The sequence below is a fragment of the Clarias gariepinus genome, chromosome 5, assembly GCF_024256425.1.
Source record: "Clarias gariepinus isolate MV-2021 ecotype Netherlands chromosome 5, CGAR_prim_01v2, whole genome shotgun sequence".
In the NCBI taxonomy this organism is placed as follows: domain Eukaryota; kingdom Metazoa; phylum Chordata; class Actinopteri; order Siluriformes; family Clariidae; genus Clarias; species Clarias gariepinus.
In genome coordinates, this window is record NC_071104.1 from 11,331,887 (window position 1) to 11,352,505 (window position 20,619).

General features: G+C 39.1%; 1 protein-coding gene across 1 annotated transcript in view; it reads left to right on the forward strand.

The window, feature by feature from the left end:
- The first annotated feature begins 351 nt into the window (after positions 1-351).
- The window catches only part of pth2ra (parathyroid hormone 2 receptor a), a 100,410-nt gene continuing 80,142 nt past the window's right edge, over positions 352-20,619 (forward strand). The window contains exons 1-2 of the mRNA XM_053496755.1: positions 352-735; positions 8,551-8,650. Of these exons, the coding sequence (XP_053352730.1) occupies positions 670-735; positions 8,551-8,650 (166 nt within the window). The 5' untranslated portion in view covers positions 352-669. The remainder of the gene's footprint in view (positions 736-8,550; positions 8,651-20,619) is intronic.

Here is a 20,619-nt window from a genome sequence, read left to right on the forward strand (position 1 = left end):
CTGCCTGTTTCTTTTTACGTCATTTACTTAATTATAAACCATATTTACTCTTAAAAAAAAATCATATTAACCCATACTTTACCAATGCCAATGCTCTGCCAGATGATGCTTAATCTGAGCAAACTCCGCGGAGAGCTCGTGAACAAGCGCCACTTGAAAATTGCGCGCGCATTCTCTGCATACAAAAGAGTTCGTACCCAAAACGCCGAACCCGTCAGTCATGCGCATGGACACGCCCCCCCCTCCCCCCGTAATACGATCTGATCACACCCTCTACTACAGCGCCGCCGATTCCCGGCTCACGCGCGCAGCGCGCACACGGCTGTAGTGCCGGCGCGGCTCCGAGGCACGCGCTCTCACTGGCTGGAGGAAGAGCGCTCGCGTAACGGAGACCATTTATAGACTGTGGGTCTGCCTTTAACACCGGGAGGCGATGACACACGTAAAGCCGTCACAGTTCGCACCCCACGACCCCTCACCAGTCGCACTTGTTTATTTTACTGGGAAAGAAGTGAACGAGCGCGCGCCACTCGGGGGGTCGAAGTGATACCCATAGAGTACCTGCACGTGTGTGTATGTCTGACACGTGGGTTCTGGGGAATGGGAATGTACTCCTAACACCACGCACAGAGAGACTGGAGGTCGCAGCTATTTCTGCCAACTGGCAACATGAAACACACAGTTTGGTGGAACTTGGCCGGATTTGTTGTGTTTTGGAGACTGGTACACGCACAGGTAAGTCAGCATCCACAGGATTACTTTTAAGCCTCGCAATCTCACTAATCATGTGGTACAGTATTTATGCAGCTAAGTCTTTACCAAGGATACGTAGTGTTTAATTGTATTTGTGTGTGTGAATAGGATCAGAGGAGAGATTGTGAATATATATCAATAAAAGAATGCTGAGGGTGGACCTGCCAAGCACGAGGTCTAGAGGAAGCCCAAAGAGGAGTTTTATTGGGTGAGAGAAGAGGATGCAGAGGATAGGGTTAGATGGAGGCAGATGAAAAAAGATATAGAGCTCTTTAAAAAAGATCTCTATATCATCATCTTTGTCTTTCGACTGTTCTTTTTCCGGGGTTGCCACAGCATGCCTCCATCTAACCCCATCCTCTGCATCCTCTTCTCTCTATATAAGAGCTCTATATAAACAAAAAAAAAGTGATTTTATAAGGACAATATGAATTCAGATTTTTTTTTTTTATTACTTGTGATAAAGTCATAAAGTCACCTTGCCCTGTCTCCACTGTCTGTATTTAATTCCGGATGCAGCCTGGAGTTTGCATGTTCTCCCTGTGCTTGGTGGGTTTCCTCCAGGTAATCTGGTTTCCTTCCACTGTCCAAAGACATGCACATTAGGCTAATTCTCCTTTCCAAATTGTTCGAAGTGTTTGAATGCGTGTGTGTATTTGTGTGTCCTGCAATGGATTGGCACCCTGTCCACTTTGTCCCCCGTCCCGTGGCTTAAGTCTCCTAGGATAGGCTTTAGACTCACTGTGTGTAGTTTTATAATTCATAGATGCTTTGAACCTGAAATTAGGTCAAGACATAATGCTGTGAACACTACTTATAAACTCTATTTTACAGCTATTTTAGAGTTTTATCTTTTTACAGGATGGGACTATAAACAAATGGGCATTACAACATTGATTAAAAGTAAAATATCGAGTAATGCAATGCATATGCATTAAGGGAGAGTAAGCATTTTTGGCAGGGAGTGAGAATGATAAAAATTCTCTGTGTCCACATCTGTGTATGGTTTTAGTGGAGTTTAATTTAATGACTACCGGATTTACTAACCTGTATTGACTTTTAATTAAATTTTGGTTAAAGCTTTGACTCACTTGTTGAATTATTGTTCTTGTATTTCCTACTTAGCACTACAAAAGATGCCATGGTTGCTTTAAGAAGGACCTTCTGCCCAGTTTTATTCTGCCTCTGTTGTTTTAAAAGCATAAGCCAAACTTGCAAATGATGTGTTATTTTTTGCTTTGCAGTTACAGTATTTAAAAAAGTACTTTACTGCCATCTCTGCTGCCAGGAAATTATTGTAAGATTTTGTAAAAGTGATTTACAGTTTATATTTAAATCATTAACATATTCAAGTAAAGCCCTGGATATGTTAAATGAATTGTAAGTAACACATCCATGGTATTAACTTATTTGTAATGCTGCACATCACATAGAAATTGAAATCGCAGTATGAACCTCTGCAATCATTGAATCAGAAAAGGATGTAATTTACAGGTAATATACGCCTAGTCTAGAATTTATGTACAGTAGTCTGTCTAGGTTTTTGTTATTAAATTTGTTCCCTTTTTTAAATAGTTTCAAGTTGCTAAATTAATTTATTTTTATTATTATTTTTTTTTAATAAATTTAGTCCTGTCCAATTTCTTTTTTTTTCCGATTTTCTCCCCAATCTAGTCGTGGCCAATTCCTCCCCGTCACCAGGGGGCTCCCACATTAAGGCTACTACAACCACTCAGTCGGGAGGGCGAAAGCTATCCCGTGTTTCCTCCGAACCATGTGACGCGAGCCGACCGCATCTTTTCGAACTGCTCGCTCACGCACCGTTAGGGGCGGAGTAACACACTCGGAGGAAAACGCTAGCCGCCCCTTCCGCGTGCGCGAGCTCACAGACGCCCCTGATTGGCTGTAGAGCCGTGATTAATGTGGGAGCGCAAGTACCTCTCATCCCTCCCCCCTGAGAGAGCTCGGCCAATCAGCTCTCTCTGTGCCTCCGGCTGTGAGAGGAAAACAGCATCACCCGGGGTTCGAACCAGCGATCTCCGGATGATAGGGCGAGCGCGCTAAATAAATATTAACAAACATATTCTTAATAGGATAATCCGTCCAGTTATTTGCTTAGACAAATACGTTTGAATACAAAATTGTACATTTATTGGTTAAATATTGCAGCTCAAATCACAATTGCAACATGTGTCAAAATAATCACAAGGTGATTTTTATTAATTTATTTTTTTTTTATCAAATTGAGCAACTTATTTTTAAAAATAATTAGGTAGAACCTTATGATATCACAGCTTTCATGCAAACAAAATTAGTGTTTTACATCAGGCATTTTAATAATTTTGAAAGCCTGTTGTCTGACCTGAAGAGGGTCATTTACATGCACCAAACTATGCATATATAGTATACGGAATTTTAAGTAAAGTTATAAAAACACTTTGCATCGCAAAATACCGAGTGTTATTCATAAATATCCTCACTACAGAAGACGTCACCAAGCCAGTGTGTTCCTGCCCATGATGCCTCAGGCCTAGTGTGTGGATCAATAAATGAACAAATGAGTAAAATTCTGATAATCTAAAGTGCTTTGAAAACTTTAACCCTATTTAATGAAATGGATCATGTTTAAAAAAAATAAAGATAATGAAAGCTCAGTTATACAGAAGTGACCTCTTTAAGTGCATTTATATGCATATCCAAATAAGCATTCTACTCTCTAAACACTTTAAATTATTATTGTTGTAATTCAAATTACATTTTAGCTTACTTCTTTTATTAATTAATTAATTACATTTTTTTTTACAGTTCATTCTGTCTTCCACTGACAAATGGAAATTCGTTGCTGTTGTGACTTTGCTTTAAAAAAAAATTAGGAATAAATTATTCCAGAGAGTCTCATATTCCCAGCTTGACTGCAAAGCAACAGCACAATTGGCACTTTATCTCTGTTTTCTTCCACTCCCGCACTTACAGGGTCTTCTCCTTACCTTTTTTTGAGCTATACTCAACTGTTTGCAGGACATTTATCTTCATATACTTAAACGTATTAGTTAAAAACCAACTTGCACCCAGCTCTGGCTCTTCATGAGACCCAAAAACCCCACAAAATTTTTTACATACTTTAAGACATACTTAGGCTTCCGCCTCATTGTTCTGATGCTTGTATTGTGTGTGCATGTGTGCATGCGCACGTGCTGTTGTGAGCCATTTTACTTTGACAAAGGAAAGACACATGGCACCAGTCTTTGACTGACGTATTTTGACGTATTTATGCAATCAATATAATTGATTATGTTGACGTTTCATTGCAGCCCTACATAACTGCATGGGCTGAGCTTAACAGGGGTGACCAATTGATTACAAAGATCACAAGTGACATGTGAAGTTGTGAAAAAAAAGTACAACAAATCTCTAGTGTTTAATTAACACTTACAATGTTTATTTAAGATCATCCATACAGGATCCATACTTATGAAGTTATGTATCCTTTTGGGTTAAAAAAGGCTTCCAAGTCGTCAATCCACAGAGATTTTGTTTCTCTATGATTATGAATCATATAATAAAACAAAGAACAACTTTATTTGCTTTTTATAGCAACGGCTAAATTCTGTAAATATATTAGAAATAAGTAGACTTGCAATTTTTGTAAAAACTGATAGATAGAGCTATATTAAATAGTGAAAGTAAGAGCATTTCCACACACAATATGATAATAACGCATCGAATTTGGATTAAACAGCTATGTGAACCCGCTACTTGTTAGGGAGACTAATCAGGAAAAAGGCTTTTCTAGAGAGCATAGAAATTGGACTTTGGAGCAATGGAAAAAGGTCATGTGGTCTGATGAGGTAAGATTGACCTTATCCTAAAGCGATGGACATGTCAGGGTAAAAAGGGAAACACATTAAGTGATGCGCCCCTCATGCCTAGTGGCATGCCTATGGTACACATAGTGTAATGTCAGGTCATCAGCTGACTTTATTGCAGATCCTAGACTTGACCAACTGCAGCAAATCCAGATCATAACATTGTACAAGCCTCTGGAGGTAGTGTTATGATTTGGATTAGCTTCAGTTGAATTGGCTTCAGTTGCTTAAATCCAGATTATCACATCTATGTATTTTTTCTTTCCTGATGGCACAAGACTCGAGTTGTGTAAGAATGGTTCTGGGTGCTTGAGGAATCACCTATGAAATGGCCACCACATTGTGCAATATAATTAAATTTAAGGGCGATTAAACAAAATAGAATATGCAATATGTTTTTTTGTCAGGCAGTGTATAACTAGCTAAACCTGCAACAGAATTTCCAAAAAGCACATATGATTGAGACAATGAGGTGCCCACAAACTTTTGGCTGCATAGTGCATCCTCAAAAGAGGGTAGGAATATTTATCATTCATCCAACAAAAAGATGTGTTTATTTGTTGTTTTTTTTACCTGCACTCGACCATCTCATGGGGCTGCCAGCCGAAGTGAAGTACCTGCAAGTGAAGTGCCTTGCAAACCGCTTTAATCACATGAACTGTGAATAAATATTTAGAACTGAGAACTTGTCTTTCTTTAGACATATCAATATTTCTCTTTCGGGCTCACCTAAGATAGACTGTGGTCTACTTACTGTATATCCCAGGTCAAAAGCCGAACTTTTATAAACTTTTATGTTACGAGCATTCTGTTTCATGATTATTTATTTAAATGAAGGAAGGATAATCTTCTGTACAGGCACAAACATAAATCTAAATAAACTAATGATAAGACCACCATGGGTATCACTAGACCTCTTTTATTGCCTGTTGTCTGTGGCCCAGTGGAATCTCATATTTAAGTTTTAACAAGCTTCTATATTTGGCAGTGGATTCATTTAGATTTATAATAATAATAATAGGATATTCCCAACCCAGTTCAACACAAAATACAAGCTGAGGCACATCTTTGTGTCTGCATCTGTACACCACAGCGCATCTAACTGTAAAGTGGTGCATAAAATAAAAATAAGAATCACGTTCAAAGCAACCTCAGTACGTTTGATCTTATTGGTCTATGATCTTTTTTTTTTTTTTTTTATTTTGTCTTAACAGTATTGTACCTGTAGATGAACATAAAAAAAATCTTCCTTGGAAGCCGTAAGTAGAAATGGAAGAAAGAGAAGGAGAAACACGACATGTCTTTAGTAGATTCTAAACATGCTACAGTGGCTGGCTGCAAATGAGTGTGACTGTTGACTGGAGGTCGTACCACGGTTGTGAAAATGAGAATAAACACAATGGTAGCTCCACGGCCCCTAGTTGGACTACAGAGGTTCCAAGATATAAGGATGGATATAAAAACAAATCTAACTAGAGGTTCGGCATGTGTAAAAGCCTAAATGAATAAATGAATTTGCAAAGACTATAGATGATAGATACTGTTTTACACAACAACCGTTAGAGTTTGAATGAGAAAATGAGCATATATTTTATTTGATACTTCTTACTCAATTTATGAAATCATAGTTAGTTTCAATGTTTTTTCTCTTAGCCTGAATTTCTTTTTATTGTAAAATGCAGAAAATACAAATATACAGCAGTATGATGGAGGGAGTGATAGTGGGCTAAGCAAGAGAAGCTTGTTTAAAACATTAGCACATTCGGACATTCAACAGACATTCAAGGAAAAGAGTGAGGTGTGTAATGTAGAATTGTCCGTCAAGGCACATACAGTACTTCCACTTGGAGACCACCTTTTTGGTCCTTGGCTTAGGAAAGAAGTATGTACAGGCCGAGTATTACCTTGGAACCTCATGGGATTTGTAATAGTTGCGGAGGTTGTCTGCTACCTACCATATTTTGCTGAACACAGAGGTCCTGCGATAGATATCAGTCCAGTGTGAATCAGCATGTCTGTGATTTGGCCAGTATTTGGCGTAGTCGTATATACATTTTTTTTAAGGTTTTTGCTTTTTTGCGTGCCTTTTTAACCATCTTCCGCGGATGGATGGAGTCTGCGTTGGAGTGCTTTGAAAGTATTTCGGGTTCTGGGTTATATCTTTATACACTATACAACAATACCATGTGCAGAAGGAGAAGGCTGAAAGCCATCAGAAGAGCGAAAGGAAAAAAATGATTAGATGGAGATGGATGACATGTACTGTATAGCAGGATGTATCCTACAGCTAGACCTATGATGACATTTCCAAACAATAGCCCATCCATAATAGTGCACAATTAAGCATTGAGGTTCACGTCATAATTTGAGGTTAATGTGTTACAAATAAATCAAGCGTACAGCTCGAGCTATTAGATTATAACCCGGGGAAATGTAAAAGACACATTTCTAACTATATTTGTTTTTTCTTTTTAGTCCATCTAACCGTACATTCATAAATTCTCTCTCTGCCTCACACACAGTCCACACACACACACACACACAATTTCCATCGAAACACACTTTTAAGTGGTATATATACTGTATATCCGGGAGTTAAGTCAGGCTTCGCTTATCTTGTGCGAATGCGCCACACGAAACTTAGATGTAAGGGGGTCATTTCTAAATTACACGAAGTCTTCAGATATAACTAATCCCGTGCAAATAGTACATTAGAAGCTGAAAAGTGTATGGATGGTAGGGCAATACTGTCATGGTCATTGCATCCTATTCCAGTGGGGTGAACTTGGATTCCACTGGTGTAAACCACAAATACAAAAAGAGTGGATCTGGCATTGGCGAAAAAAAAATTCCCCTGTGCCATGAATTATCTTGCCTTTACATATTTGTACCATGTCACATTCATACTATCTTGATTGTCCCTAACAAGCTAGCCCACATGAGTAGGTTCTATGCAAGTGAAAGAAAGTTGTCAGATCTCCTTCTCCTTAGAGATAAGTGTCTGACTGTGAAGTTGTCCTTTGTCTGAGCTGGCTAGCATGTCATAGTGAGCTAAAGTCGGTAAAAAGAAATGCTAGACGAGGTACAAGGCTTCAATTTTAGCTGATTTATGTATATGTGACACCAAACTGCTTCACGGGGAGCATCCCACCCCAGTGGAGCACAGCTAGCACGGGCCATGTCTGCTTCTGAATTTGAAACCCCCAGATAATTTTATGGCCTGTTTCTAACATGTAACACGTTGTGACAAATGAGGATGCCCTTAATAGTCTGGTTTTTAACTGGGCCACATAAGCGCCAGTTATCCAAATACGGTATTATATCTTGTTTTATCTGATGGTTAAAGGCATTAGGTTGCGGCGTGACAAACAATTTAACACAAAATGCATTATGTAGCAACAAGCCTACTAGTTTTGCTAATAGTGGCGAATGTGGAAAATGCAGGACACAGTGCAGAGGAAGTAACTGTCTGATGGGAAGATGAGGGGAAAAAATGGAGGAAACCTGACTCACACCCCTTGTTGTGGTGCTACAATTTACCCCAGTAGTAAAGAACATGCTGTAGGAGCAGCACGGGAAACTAGGCTAGTTGCGCTTAGCCGCAGGGCAGCTAGGCAGTAGATGGCAAAGAAAGTGAAAAAAGAGAGAACAAAATGCAGGGGGATCCCACAGACCAGTGGGAAATCAAATAAATATTTTAAAATGTACAATGCATGATAAGATGAGTAAGTTTAACCTTCTTCGTGGCCCTTGTCTGGTGGATAAACACATTATTTTTTATAGAACTTATGAATGGTTTGAAAGTAAGAATGTATTCTGAGCATATCTCAGTGTCTCAATTTTGCTAAAATTAGCTTGCATTGCTTGTAATGGACGATTTACTGTCTCTGAATGGATAGGTGAGAATGAAGAGCTGTTGTTGTTTACACAGGCTGGTCCAGATGGAGAGATCACAGCAGAGGAGCAGGTGCAGATGCTGCTGGATGCAAAATTTCAGTGTCTCCAAACTGTCTCCACACATGACATGGCAGGTAGGCAAATATACCCTGACATTGTTTTCTTTTTTTTTTTTTTTTTTTTTTTTTTTCCAGAAGCAAACAGCATACAGCACAATTCTGTAAAGCTGCTGGTTGTTGCTGTTCCTAAATTGGCCACCGACAAGCAAAAGTTTTTTCGTCAATCCCACTTCCCTCCTTGGACAGATTGACCTAGGTTTCACATTACAGACAAAACAAATGGCCCAGATAATTATTACCCAGAAGGACAGACAGAAAGTCAGGCAATTGCTAAATAGTAAGAAAACAAAACACACTAAAGGTTAAGCCAGCCAGACCACACAGGAGAAACAAACAGCTTATAAAATTCACAGGTAAATCCTGGATCAAGACCTGTCAAAGACTGCATAAAAGTTCTATTTAATGTGTGTTTGTGTGTGTCTGGAGACCATTTTTTACCTAAAAAAGAGGGAAAAAATGCATGCTGTAGCTTATTCATCTGATTGATTATTTGAACTTGAACTGTTGAGAATCAACATATTTTTGAATACTGTATAACATAAGTAATCTCTGTTATGGCTCACAGAGCAGTATGTATTCATATTTATATAGAATGTTAAAGCAGGACCTCAACATCGTGCAGATGTTTAGAAGGTATGTCCACAGTTTGTTACGCAAGACTCACCCATGTCCTAGGGACTAAAGGACAGCTCACCCAGTCCCTGTCCAAATGTACAGCAAATATCTGTATTTCTACTTTTCTACATTTCTGCATGACATCACATTACCTTACCACAGTGGTGTGTAGTATATGAAGCAGGTATTTCGCTACCTGTGTATTACCTGCTGACTATTATGCATGATTGCATGACTTGACTTTTTTTTCGAGACATGTCTAATAATATAAGTGTTGCTTGAAATCAGAAGCGTAGCTGGTTGCAGGCAGTAATGAAAGCATCATGTTCACAATCAAGAAGCAGTGAGTGAGCGATAGAGAGAAATGTTTTTTTTTTTGCTATGAGAAAGGCTACTGTGAGCTAATATAAGCTGTGTACTTTTGACCCTTAAATGTGAGTATTATGTACTTAAATTCAAGTATACAAGTAAATGGAGGACTCCTACCTATACTGGCCACCTCTGCCGATCCCACAGAAAAGCCATTTGCAGCGCAACTTACTAAAAGTCAATGCCAGCCACAATTTAAAGGCAGCAGAACACCCATTATGCATGGGGCCCAGGAAAAGAGCCCAAGGCCCCTTACCTGGCCTCCAAATTCCCCAGATCCCAATTCGATTGAGCACCCATAAGATGTGCTAGACAAATAAGTGTGGTCCATGGAAAACCACCCTGCAACCCACAGTACCCAGAGGATCTGCTCCCAACACCCTGGTGCCAAACATCACAACATATCCCCAGAGGTTTTTGAGTCATGCCCAGACTGTCCAGGTGGCAAAAAGAGAGCCTATACAATACTGGACACCTATAATAAAACTGAAGACCTTTTATGCACATAGTTCTGTGCAAAATGTCTGCATTATGTACAAAATCATTCACTATTTCTAAACATAACTTAAAAATTTATAAATTAATAACATTACAGAAAAATATTGCCATGCCTGTAGAGAAAGCAACATATTACATGAAAAATCAGTTTTCAGATGGAAACCCAATGTATGCTGGGTTTTGCAAAGTTACCAGAAGAACTCTCCAGGATGCTCAGTCAAACCTAACAGATGTTTCACTTACAGCAAGTGCAAAAGTCTTGGGAACATACAAAAAAAAAAAATACCATAAGCAAAGATTTTAAATAAGATAATATAGTGCCATACAGTATACCATGTTAAGCATTACAGTTATAGAAAGCTTGTTATATGCTTACAATATATTGTATTCAAATACTGTCTAAAGTTTATCATATTTTATCCTTAAATGATTCCTACTTGAAAACAAACAATGCATATTTTGCTGCTATGTGATTACATATTCAGTCCCTTAGAGATTTTTTTTTTTTCTCACGTATAAGTGCTTGCAAAAGCCCTTATTTATGGTAGCAAATTGAATGTAGCAATATCCAAAATAGCTGATTAAGGTACTGTATGACAAGGTACCGTATGTAATCCCACACTTGTATATTGCAACAGCAAAACTTTTGGTTTAGTTTTTTGTGACATTAAGTTGTGCCCACAACTGAGTAACAGCCTATACTATTGCTCAAATGTTTGGGATCACTTGCAAATTTCTTTGTTTTTGTTAAGTGATTTATTTTCTACATTCTGCCACAATCATAGGCATTTTAAAACCATTAAACAGCACATATGGAATTAGGTAATAATGAGGAAAATGACTTTCTGGAATAGTTCTTGCAAGAACAGTATTGTCAAGTGCATTTGCAAAAACCCATCAAGCACCATGATGAACCCTTCCCAGAAAATTAAGACCAAAACCTACCTCTGCTGCAGAGGAGAAGTTTATTTAGCGTTACCAGTCCCAAAAATCACTGCAAACAGCATCTCAGATTAGAGCCGATATGAAGGTCATGAGTAGCAGATACATCTGAAGATCAACTGCTTAAAGAAGATTATTACATATTTTGTATGGCTTCAGCATTACTTCACAATGTATAAATAAATAAATTTAGGAAAGACCATGGAGTTAGAAAGTGATCCCAAACTTTTGAGCAGTAGTGTATACACAGCGGCACCTCACCATACAAATGCCTCGCCTTGCCTTTCGCTTTCAAGTCTAGCAAAAAATTTGCATTTTTAAAGCATACGAGTAACCGAGTCGGTCGCGAGTACATCATTAAATTTCGTGATGGTTTTTAATTCAAAAACATATGATTATAATATTAGACATTGGTAATATTGGTAGTATTTTTTGGGCAGGATTACTGGGAACGCTTTTCTGGGAACAGATAAAATTTTGGTGCTGAGTTCCCACTATATATACATAACTATAAAACCGTACAAAGTTTTCAATGTGTGTATTTCAAAAATTGAGTGCATAATGGCAGTTTTTTTGGACCAGAAGTGGTCCAAAAGCATTTTTTTAGTGTGTCCTCACTCTGCAAACCCCTTTATAGTCTACGAAGTGAGTTTTCATGGCCATTTTTGAAAGGATGAATTATTTTTGATCTGCCTCATTTTTACCAATGTAGTAAAGCTTCTTGAGCCCGAATTTTTCAAGCCATTAGACTTGCTATTCCATTGTGTTTGATTGACCCAGCCGAATGTTTTGATGATATTTTAATGGGGGGTGCATGCGAAATGTAAGGGTAATAAAGCCATCTAGTCCTGAATAAAAAAAAATAAATTAAAAAATGGGGGAAAACTGTCAGTCAGATTCCTTAGAAAAGTGATAGCATAAATGACTGAAGGAGGGATTGAACTGCTTTGCGACATCCTTTTCCCAGCATGACCTGCATTATTCACTAAAGTTTTTGCTTTTCAAAAAAGTGACTGTGTCGCCCCTGCTAATAAATACATTTGACTATATTCACAATGTTTTTAAGTTGCTTAGAGAACTTTGTGATACTGTAAATGCACAAATAGTCGGCGATTGTAGGCTTGGCTCATGCCTACATGTCAGCTCTTAAGAAGAAAACAGTTATTATTATTCCAGGAAGGTTGCTTTGTAGTGTTCGAGTGGTTTTAAAATAATTTCCAGATGATTCAGTAGGCAGCCTATTGACATGACCAGTGTGTGCCAGTGCACTATAATCTGCTGCTGGCAAACACTTACCAGCTGCCACATCCATGCAGGTGTTGCCACTGACAGTAATATGAAGTATAACAAAAATCATTGACATCAGGTATTACTCTTTATTTTAATAAGTAAAACAGGTGGAAAGGCTTGCTGTTGAAATATCTCAGAAAAATGGTCAGCTTTGGAGGTTGAAGAAGACAGTCACTTTGATAGATGCTAATAACATGAACTAAAGTAATGATAAAGCACATTGATTAAAATGAATTTAAATGAGATGCATACTTTTTATTAAAAACACTTGACCCTTCCTATAGATTTATTTAATACGATGTACAAAAAAAGTTCTAGTATTCTAGTCCTGCATTATATAATCTACCAGATGTAAAAACTCACATTGGGTCAAACACTTGTGTTTAAAAAAGTTTATTTACATCATCATAAAATCTTCAGATTATTCAAAGTATCTCTAAGTACTTCATACCTATGAGGTTGCCAGGTGTTTGGGTGTTAAGTACGTTTAAGCAATTATTTAACAGCTTATTATTATTATTATTATTATTATTATTATTATTATTATTATTATTATTGTTATTGTTATTATTATTATTATTATTATTATCTTTTTCTTATGGTGACAAATTTCTTTTGCATTTTTTTCTGCGTTTTCTTAAAATATATATAGCAGATAGATGGGCCTATACATATACATACTGCGAAAACATCTGCTTTTATAGAGGTATCCACACTTGCCAACTGTGTGGAAGTCGTCAGAGTATTTATTATTCCCCGCATGTTTTTTCTTTTTTCTTTTATTTTTGTTGAATAAATAATTGCACTGAACAGAAATAAATTGCATTAAATTGCACTGAAACGTTAATTGCATAAAAAAAGTTGAATGTTGTTTGTCTAACCCACTATGATCAGATGATTTTTGTTATGACAAAAACACATAGAATAAAAAATGTATAGAGGCAATTCCAAAACATAATCAGAGGGTCAGTCAAAGGTCAATATAGAGTGTGCTTCAATATTACCAAAACTCAAGGGATATTCAGGAATAGAAAGAAAAGATGTAATTGTTATACATGAGGATCAAGGTAAAATCAAAAATGGCTCAGAACAAATAGTCCTAAACTGCAAGGCTTTGCGATTTGTGCAAGTGTCCGTGTGGATAATAAACAGTATACTGCTGACAGAAAATGAGTACATCATCTAAAATGTGCTCTCTGGTGATGTGCTGTTGAAATGCCCCAGACTGTGAGTGTGTTCCAATTAGAATTGAATTAACTTGACTCACTCATGCTCAGCATTATAGCATAGTGCGCACTGTTACTGCTTTATAGCCCCAGGCTCCTGGGATCGATCCTGAGCGAGTAAGGGGATGGTGTTAAATAAAAATAACAATACTATTTAAAAGATTAAAAACAACGGATTATGCCGATAGATAGATAGATAGATAGATAGATAGATCAACATACAGTATATTTTAATATTTCACAGCAGAATAATAAAGGATTTTGTGAAAATCCCCAAATGATATAAGCACACTACTCTAAATTTTATATGTCCAATTTAAAGAAAACAAAAACAAAATATAGTCTACTAATTGTTTTTACTAATTGTTAGCGGATTTATAATGGGTGCTAGGTAAAAAAAAAGCCTCTCTCGTTTCCTGCCATAGCGCTTATCTTTACTAGACTGGTTACATACCATGTGTACACACTAGTGTTAATTTTGTTAGATATTTTAAATTTTAGTCTTAGTCCTGGGATAAATGTCCCTGTTAGTTTTCATCATATTTAGACAATCTTATCCTATTTTTGTTTAGTCATGTTTTTTAATTGACTAAAATTCTGAACTAAAAGTCTAGTTTTAGTGAATGAAAATGTAACATTTTAGCAATAAGATTATTATTAATTAACCCTACAGTCAATGTAGTTTAGCCAGATAGTCATTTTCACAAAATGATTATCTTAGCCTTTTAAATGTAACTTTTCATCTGATGTTTTCAGCTTATTATAATTATTTTGAACCATCACAACAACTGCTGCAAGTCCATGTCCGAAGATGGGGGGGGGGGGGGGGGGGGGGGGGGTAATTCCAAGTTATTTGCCAATTAAATGAATACCTAACATTCAGGAGGGAAACTTTCAGTTTGAAATCTCAGGTGGAAAGTCAGACCATTTGTCCAGGGCGTAGTTGTAGGTGATGGGGAAAATGTGAATCTACCTGGTTCTAATTTCAGCAGATGTTTTCCTGCTGCTGAGTGTCCAATGTTTCCCAGATTTGCTTAATTCTTTTTCTACATTACACACTAAAAATGAAGTGAGTCTTTGGATGAGTGTGTTAGCAAACTCTCTGCACATACTGTATGCCCCATAAGAGAGAGAGAGAGCAACTACAGATTTGCAGGAACCTCCTGATTTCCTGGGTTAGGCATTTTGTTTGTTTTCCATTGCGATTTGATTTCGATTGTACCCTTTAGAGAGGTTGACATTTACTGTATAATTATCTCAGTACAGAATTCTCATAACCATATGCTTACTTGGTCTCCCAGTTATAAGTACTCTGCCATTTCATAATGACTAAATATCACTTTACACAAATCACAATCAAAGATTGTTTGAATTGTAACTTTACCTTGGAAGATTTGGAGATTAGTAATAAAGATCTCGGTTGATTAGACACAGACAGTACCATCTTCTATGTTACTGTAAATGCTGTTCTGTGCAGAACAAATCAATCAATCGTATGTTCTGAGGCATACAGGTTTCCTCAGGTGGCCATTGCAGTGGAACTGGATTCTCCTATTGTGCTTTGTGCATGTCAGTCCAGCTGATTGGAGCTGATTTAGAGTTGTCGTCTTGTTAATAAGACCTAAACTTGCTAATTACTTGGTCTGCTATACAGCCGCAGATGACCCTGGTTTTTACATTTAGCATTGTATGGGATCACCCTAATCCAGATGGAGTTTTTTTATGATCACCAAGTTCAGATTACCGTACCAGTTCTTTAAATGGGACTACATTTCACAACCAGCATGGGGTCACTAACTGTTCCCTTTCAAAAGCTACACTTGATGCTGCATGAAAACGCTCTGGGAACATCTTTTGTGGTGCCGGTTGTGAAGCATGTGTGTATCAAACACGCCAAATTTTTGGCTTATATAACCTCGGTCAGGTGACGTCATCTGATGAAGTGCACCTGCAGGTTAGAAATAGGAGTGAACTGGAAACATTCCTCAGATCTTTTTGTCTTTAGGACCATATTGTGTTTGCGTGTGATGTGTGCAAACGAGTTTAAAAGTTTTAACTCACCGATATGGTGGAGTTTATTAGGAGATCCATACTTACGCATGATAAATCTCTTTCGGAGCGTGATCTCCACACCTTTTGGCTGCGATAGTTTTGAGTGCTTTGCGCACGGCTCACGTTCTTCAAAGAGAAACCGCGAGCCGCGACGCATTCCTGGGATTAAACAGTGCAATCCTGCAGGCGCGCACAAGACAGAATTCCCCCTTTCTCTCGAGCTCTTGCTGGATTTTCCCCAAGCGCTCAAAGTTTAGACGACAGGTTTCTGTCAGGTGGCCGGTGAGAGGAGCCTCAGCAACGCTCTCTCTCCCTCTCTTTCACTTTTTTTTTTTGACGACCTTCATGACGAGTTAACTCTTTCATGGAATAAGCTTTATTCATTCTGTGTTTTTCATGCCAACAATTTCGAATTATTTGAATATCGTTGATGCGAAGGCGTGGGGTTATATGATAATGTCACAGATAGAAGAGACGCGGGCTATCCCTTTCCTGGGACATCATCCTTCCTGAAAAAGCACACACTCCCCACCAAGCCGCGTAGACTGATATCTTCCCTGGTAGGGAAAAGCTTTCAGGCAGCTGATCAGGCTGGTGCTCTACTGCACACCATGGCGGTTTTTGCAGGCTTACCAGGCTGACCTGCTGAAAGACTTGAGCACTGGCGGCCTCTTCATGATAAGGTGTTCCTGGAATTGCACAGGAAAAGCACAGAAAGAGAGTGTTATGAGCCGAGCACCCCCTCGAGTCTGGCGCGCCGCGCTTCGCAATCCGCCTCAAAGAAGTCAGACCTACAGACTGGCTCCCCCCGGGGAGGGGCGCGTAGAATTCCTTTCAAGGGTAAAGTGTTCTCCCTGGCACCCCCAGGAGGTCGGTGTTCATACCCTGCCACCACTGGTGTTTTGGGCAACCCCCCGTTTGGGCAACTAAAAATGTTAGTTCTTTGGTCTTTTCCGGCCATGTTTCAGGATGCCGAACATCTAACAACCCCCTCTTTTGGAGAAACTGGCAGCATGGAAGCTACTGCCAAGTATATCTCCTTGGGTACTAAGCACTGTCGCCCTCCGCGTTTTAGCGGAGTGGTCTCCACTTCTGTCAAACCGGAAAAGGCGCATCTGCTGACATCTAGAACATGTGCCTCTACCAAACAGAGAGTCAGGCTACTACAGTCAGTATTTCTTGGTTTCCAAGAGGAACGGGGGGCTGCGTCCAATTTTAGATCTTCATAGACTCACCGCTATCCAAAAATGACAAGTTCAAAAGCTTGACTGTCAAAGTGATTATTTCTCAAATCCAACCAGGGGATTGATTTGTGAAAATCGATCTAAAGGACGCCAATTTTCACATTGAAATATTGCCACAACAAAGGAAATTCCTGAGATGCGTTTCCGGGGCCAAGATTACCATTTTTAGGGTCCTTTCATTTAGCCTAGCTCTGTCACCCGCACATATACAAAATGCATCCGTATTTTGTACAACATAGGCAACTGTCTGATTCTGGCTCAGTCGCAGAAGCTAGCGCTCCAACATAGGCATGTCTAGCTCATCTTGATTCTTTAGGATTGAGACTTAACTTTAGGATTGAGACATAAAAGGGTTCTCTTTTCTGCTCAGAACACAACATATTTGGGTGTCACCATTTCCAACACCCTGAAGGAAACCAAGCTAAGCCAGAAAGTGACTGTTCATCACTTTCAGAGATTTTTAGGTCTCATGGCAGCTGCATCCACGCTGATACCTTTGGGCCTTCTGCACATGAGATTGTCTAGTTGTGGCTAAAAGCAGGGGATTTTACTCAGGGCCAATCCCCGGAGGCTTATGCGCACGGCTTATGCGCCAAGGGCTTCGTACCCTTTCTATGTGGTTTTTGTCGTCCTCACGTGTTAGGGTGCAGTTTTAAATGCCATCTTCTCGCATGGCACATTAGTTGCCCTAAACTGATGGCTTTATTTAGGCCTTGAAACACCTCCTCTAGCAGTTGAGGCTACCATGTCCTAGTGTGGGTGGACAACACTATGGTAGTCTTGTACATAATCGCCAGGACGGACTGTGCTCGCGCCGCTTGAATAAGCTAGCGCGCCAGGTTCTGCTTGGGGCACAGGACGAGTTCCTGTCCCGCAGGGCGATGTTTATTCTGGCTAAAAGCCAGGGGATTTGCTCAAGGGCCAATCCCTGGAGGCGCCATGTGGCTTTGTACCCTTTCTATGTGGTTCAGACGGCAGTTTCTGACTTTGGGTTCCACTCTAGGTGCGTTTTGTCATCGCGAGACACTACGACAGATGCCTCCCTCATGGGCTGGAGTGTGGCCTTAGATGGCCGTCCAGCCCAAGGGAGCTTGAAAGGCCATCTTTTTGCGTGGCACATCAATTGCCCTGAAATGATGGCTATATTTTGGCCCTGAAACACCTCCTCCAGCAGCTGAGGCTACCATGTCCTAGTTACTACCGTAACACTACGGTAAGGCAAGGCAAGTTTATTTGTATAGCACATTTTATACACAATGGTAATTCAAAGTGCTTTACATAGAAGAAGAAATTAAACATGAAATGAAATAAAAGATAATAGCAATAAGACATTTTAACAAAAACTTTTAAATTTCATTTAAAATAAAATAAATGCAGTTTGCAACAAAACTTTAAACTAATTAAAATTTAATAAAAATAAAAATAAAAGACTAAGTAAAACTAATAAAAACATAATTTCAAATAAAAATAAAACAGTTTAAGAAATTAGATAAACATAAGATAGTACAGTCAGTTTGGACGTAGCACAGTGCTCATTGAATAAATGCACAGCTGAACAGATGAGTTTTGAGTCTAGATTTAAATGTGACTAATGTTTTAGCACATCTGATCTCTTCTGGAAGCTGGTTTCAACTGCGAGCAGCATAATGGCTAAAGGCGGATTCCCCTTGTTTTGTGTGAACCCTTGGTATTTTTAACTGACTCGAACTTAACGATCTGAGTGGTCTGTTAGGGTTATATTCAGTGAGCATATCTGTAATGTATTTAGGTCCTAGGCCATTAAGTGATTTATAAACAACGAGACGGTATGTCTCATGCATAATCGCCATGGCAGACTGTGCTCGCGTCACTTGAATAAGATAGCACACCAAGTTCTGCTTTGGGCACAGGAAGAGTTCCTGTCTCTCAAGGCGATTTACATTCCAGGGCATATGAAGTTGGAAGCCCTGGAACCTTCACACACTAGAAGAACTTATGCCCTCAAGGTGAGGGTATTTGAAAGTGGCGCATGGCGAAACATGTAAACCCAGTCCACTGCAGAATTGTTTCAGTGCTGGAGATCTGCAAGAAAAGTTGTCCTCGGGCTTATGCCCTAGTACCCTCAGAATGTACGTAGACGCTATTTCGGCTTGTCATGTTCTGACTGTTGGGGTCTGGTTGACACCCCTTCCAAACCACTAGAGTCAGCGCCTGTCTGGCTTCTGACCCTTAAGATGGTTTCTCTTATAGTTACTTTCTTCAAGAGAGATGCTATTGCCCTAGCCTACGAGGCACATGGTCACACTTCACCTCTAGCAATTTCTTTCCGCAATTTCTTTCCGCCATTATAGGTCCTCGAATCAGCCTCCCAAAGCTAGGTGTGAGACCTCCTTGGCTATTGTGTGCATACGCAACACAACCCTGGGGGTCCAGACACTTGCAGTGCGGCGGCGTTGGTATTTTCGTTCCCATAGTGTTTTTACGCAGCATCGAGTGTAGCTTTTGAAAGGGACCGTCTCACGTTACTTTGTGCTGCATTACTACAATGCCGCACTGCTTGCTGACGTCACTGGACGTCACTGGATGTCCTTTCAGACAAAATTGTTCTAAGGAATGTTTCCGGTTCACTTCTATTTATAATCTGCAGGTGCACTTCATCAGATGACGTCACCTGACCGAGGTTATATAAGCCAAAAATTTGGCGTGTTTGATACACACATGCTTCACAACCAGCAACACAGAAGATGTTCCCATAGAGTTTTCACGCAGCATCTCGTTCCTGCTTTTTCAGGGAACAGGGTTACAGCAAAATAACCTGAGACGTTTTTATTTGAACAAACCAAAAGCAGAACTATAAAGCAATTGAAAACTAATTGTGCTTTTAAAGTCAGACACTTCTTCTGACCAGCAAAATATAAATAAATAAATAAAAAATTTAGCGTACATTATTCAGAAATACATTGTGAATATATAGGACGTTACCATATTTTATAGTTTAGAATTAAATTTTTTTACTATTGAAATCATGAAAAAGCCTAAATGACAAAAATACGAAAATTAAGATAGTTCATTTTGATTTGCTGACAAACCAGGTTTTTGAAGCTTTACTTTTAAGAGGCAGATCCCAAGCCTTTGCCTTTGGTTCGCTGTAGTTGTGTAAAACTAATTTGTTCCTCTGACAGACTTCCTCTCTTTCAGTTTCTCAAATAATAAGTGTCTTGTAGTCATCATCTTTGTTTGCCAAGAACGCTTCTGGACTCTTTTCTGAACCCCAGTGTCAGTCACTACTGTCTCTACCAACGAGGATCCACCCTCTTACCATCCCCAATGACATGTCTATGTTTCAAAATATGCATTTTTACTGCATGGGGAGAACTTGGCTCACTTTCTTCTAAACGTGTGCACTCACCATCTTCTACAACACCTTGAATTCTGTGCAGAGATTGCGAGTTTTCACCCTTAATAATGCCAAGAACCACATCTGTATATCTGTGTAGACAATCACCTTGTCTAAAAGGGTTGATGGCTTTTTTTTTTTTTGGCTTCAACATGGCCCTTTGTTGCCCTGGCCTTTAGGTTCTTCCATGAGGATTTGCTCTGTGGTCCTTTTGCAATGACATGAACAGTTTAGGTGATTTTATACCAAATGCCTTTTTCTTTTTAGTTAGTCACTTTAACACCCACGCTTGGTAAAATCAAAACTTCTGCTATCGAGGCAGAAAGACACTTCATTATTATGAACATAATTCTGTGTGTTTTTACAACAGTG